This window comes from Chlamydomonas reinhardtii, chromosome 7, assembly GCF_000002595.2.
Source record: "Chlamydomonas reinhardtii strain CC-503 cw92 mt+ chromosome 7, whole genome shotgun sequence".
Classification (NCBI taxonomy): domain Eukaryota; kingdom Viridiplantae; phylum Chlorophyta; class Chlorophyceae; order Chlamydomonadales; family Chlamydomonadaceae; genus Chlamydomonas; species Chlamydomonas reinhardtii.
The window spans coordinates 1,293,389-1,295,993 of record NC_057010.1 but is presented as its reverse complement, the minus strand read 5'-3'; the positions used below and the strand labels follow the sequence as shown (position 1 = coordinate 1,295,993).

Below are 2,605 nucleotides of genomic sequence, written 5' to 3'. Positions count from 1 at the left end.
GGGGTGGGGGGAGAGGAGAGGAGGGGTGACGTTCATGGTCAATCAAGAAGAAGCGAAGTGGTAGCGCATTGGCGCATTGGTGCAGCAGGTGCAGGGGAGTGGAAGGGAGTTTTCGCCATCCCCGTTCAGGAACCATGGGGAGGAGAGGACGGGGCAGGCGAGGACGGGGCGGGGTAGGAGCGGCAGCAGGGGAGCTGTGTGTATGGCGGCTGTGTGCGTGCTGTGGTGCGCGTGTGCGTGTGCAGTTGCAAACCGGGATGCATGAGGCGAGAGGCGGCAGCAGCAGTTGTGGCCCGTCCCGCAGGGCCGTCCCAGACTTGCTGTCCCCCCTTCTGCCCGCTGTGTCTGGTGCTCTAAAACGCCTTGCTCTGCAACCCCACCCACCCAACTTCACTACTGCTTAATTCAGCATCATCGTAACCCACCCCTTCTGACAAGTCATGCACGGCTTCCTCCCACCTTCCACACCCGGGCCCGTCCATCAGGGCTGCTTCGTGTACGAGCTGGCCCGCTCCCAGCCCGACTTCCGCGCGGTGGCGGCCGGCTACCTGCCCGACATACGCATGGTGACGGACAGCCAGCAGCTGTACCTGGCCACGGGTGAGGTGGCGGGATGGAGGAGGGCTTGGCAGGGGGTTGGGGGTTAACCCTGAACCAATGCCATAAGGAAACAGAAGCGGGTCGCGGTGGGGTGGCAGGGGGGACGGGTGGGGGGCGAGGAAGCGGTTGGTGGCAGTAGCATGGTTGGGGTGGCCGGGTAGGGATCAGCGGGGGTGGAGTTGTAGATATCAGCCCAAACTAAACCAGAGGGTGGCGTCACGAGGAAGGCGGGGTGCCGACAGGAAGGTAGCCACTAGCCCGCCTGCGGGGCAGGGGCGCGAGTGCTAGGGCAGGGGAGGCGGTGGTACGTCAGGGCAAAGCGGCGGGCGGGCAAGCGGGGGGGATGCAGGCTTGCGTGATGATGTTGCAGGCTGGCAACAGCTCTGCCGCCATGCCTACACACTTACATGCACTCTCAAAAACGTGGCCTGCTTGTTCTCTTCTCACACACACCACACACACCACACACACACACACACACACACACACACACCACACACACACCACACACACACCACACACACACACACACACACACACACACACACACACACACGCGCGCGCAGGTATCCTGGGTGCCACGGTCATGCCGCACAACCTGTACCTGCACTCCTCAGTCATCCAGACCCGCGCATACCCCAGGTGCGGCTCCGGCCCCCACCTAGCGGCAACCGCGGGGGCTGACACAGTGCGCTGACACGCGCGCTGTGGGCCGGTGTAAATAGGGAATAGGGCGCAGGTGCAGCAAGAGGGATCAGCGTGGGCTGTCCGTGTTTGCGCATCTCGAGCGGAACCCTCTACCCACGCACACACGCGTACACGCACCCACACCCCTCATCACGCACGCCCCCACAACATATGATTATGTTGCTTTCTCTCTCTCTCACACACACACACACACACATACACACACACAACACACACACCCACACATACACACACACACACACACACAACACACAACACACACACACACACACACACACACACACACCGCTCGCAGGACTCCCGCCGGCCGCAGCCTGGCTGTGCGCCTGGGCGGCCTGGACTCCAGCCTGTCGCTGCTGCTGGCGTTCTTCATCAACAGCGCCATCCTCATCCTGGCGGCGGCGGCCTTCCACGAGCACGGCCGGACAGACGTGGCGGACATTGGTGGGTGGGGAGCGGGGTGGCGGCGGGGCTGGTGGAAGTGGGGGGCGGGGGCGGGGGGCTGTAGATACCAGCCCAAACTAAACCAAACCAAGCCAAACTAGCGGAGCACAGGCAGAGGGGCTTGGGGTGGACTGTAGGAGCATGGCTATAGTCGCGTGTAGTCGCGGTTTGCCTGGAGGCGGCTACTAGGAGAGGCCTAGCGGTCGGGTGGTGGTGCCGTCCTGATGAGCACGACACGACGACCGGTTCGCTGGGCGCGGGCAGCCCCACCTCCACCTGCGCGTTCACACGCCCTCGGCCGCGCGCCCCATATACCCCCTCCTTCACTCCAGCTGCAGCTGCTCCTTGCAGCGCGACTGTTTCCTTACGGGATTGATCATGTGATCTTACAGAATCATCCCCCTCCTCCCCTCCTCAGGCGACGCCTACGAGCTGCTGGCCACCTCGCTGGGCGCCAAGGCCGCCTCCATCCTGTTCGGTGTGGCGCTGCTGGCGGCGGGGCAGAACTCCACCATCACCGGCACACTGTCGGGACAGGTGGGGGCAAGGGCGGGGCATGGGCGGTGGGGGCACAGGGGTTGGCACGGGTGGTGCACGAAGCACGTTACACGTGTTCAGGCATGTGGTTGGTTTGGGTCACGGTGGTGCTAAGAGCGTTGGGGCTTTCCCTAGCCCGTATCCATTCACCCTAACTCCTCTCCCGCTGCCGTTATCCCCCAAACCAGATTGTGATGGAGGGCTTTCTGGCCATCAAGTGTCGGCCCTGGCTGAGGCGACTCATAACGCGAGGCACGGGTGAGAGCGACGGAGGGAGGTGGCAGGGCCCGGGCGGCGCGGTGCAGCGGGCTGGTAC

The 2,605-nt window shown here is 63.8% G+C and overlaps 1 protein-coding gene across 1 annotated transcript in view; it reads left to right on the top strand.

Moving 5' to 3' along the window:
* Positions 1 to 2,605, top strand: part of CHLRE_07g321951v5 (uncharacterized protein) — a 9,316-nt gene that overhangs the window by 2,838 nt on the left and 3,873 nt on the right. The window contains exons 7-11 of the mRNA XM_043063985.1: positions 486 to 600; positions 1,167 to 1,242; positions 1,604 to 1,752; positions 2,171 to 2,289; positions 2,478 to 2,547. Of these exons, the coding sequence (XP_042922553.1) occupies positions 486 to 600; positions 1,167 to 1,242; positions 1,604 to 1,752; positions 2,171 to 2,289; positions 2,478 to 2,547 (529 nt within the window). The remainder of the gene's footprint in view (positions 1 to 485; positions 601 to 1,166; positions 1,243 to 1,603; positions 1,753 to 2,170; positions 2,290 to 2,477; positions 2,548 to 2,605) is intronic.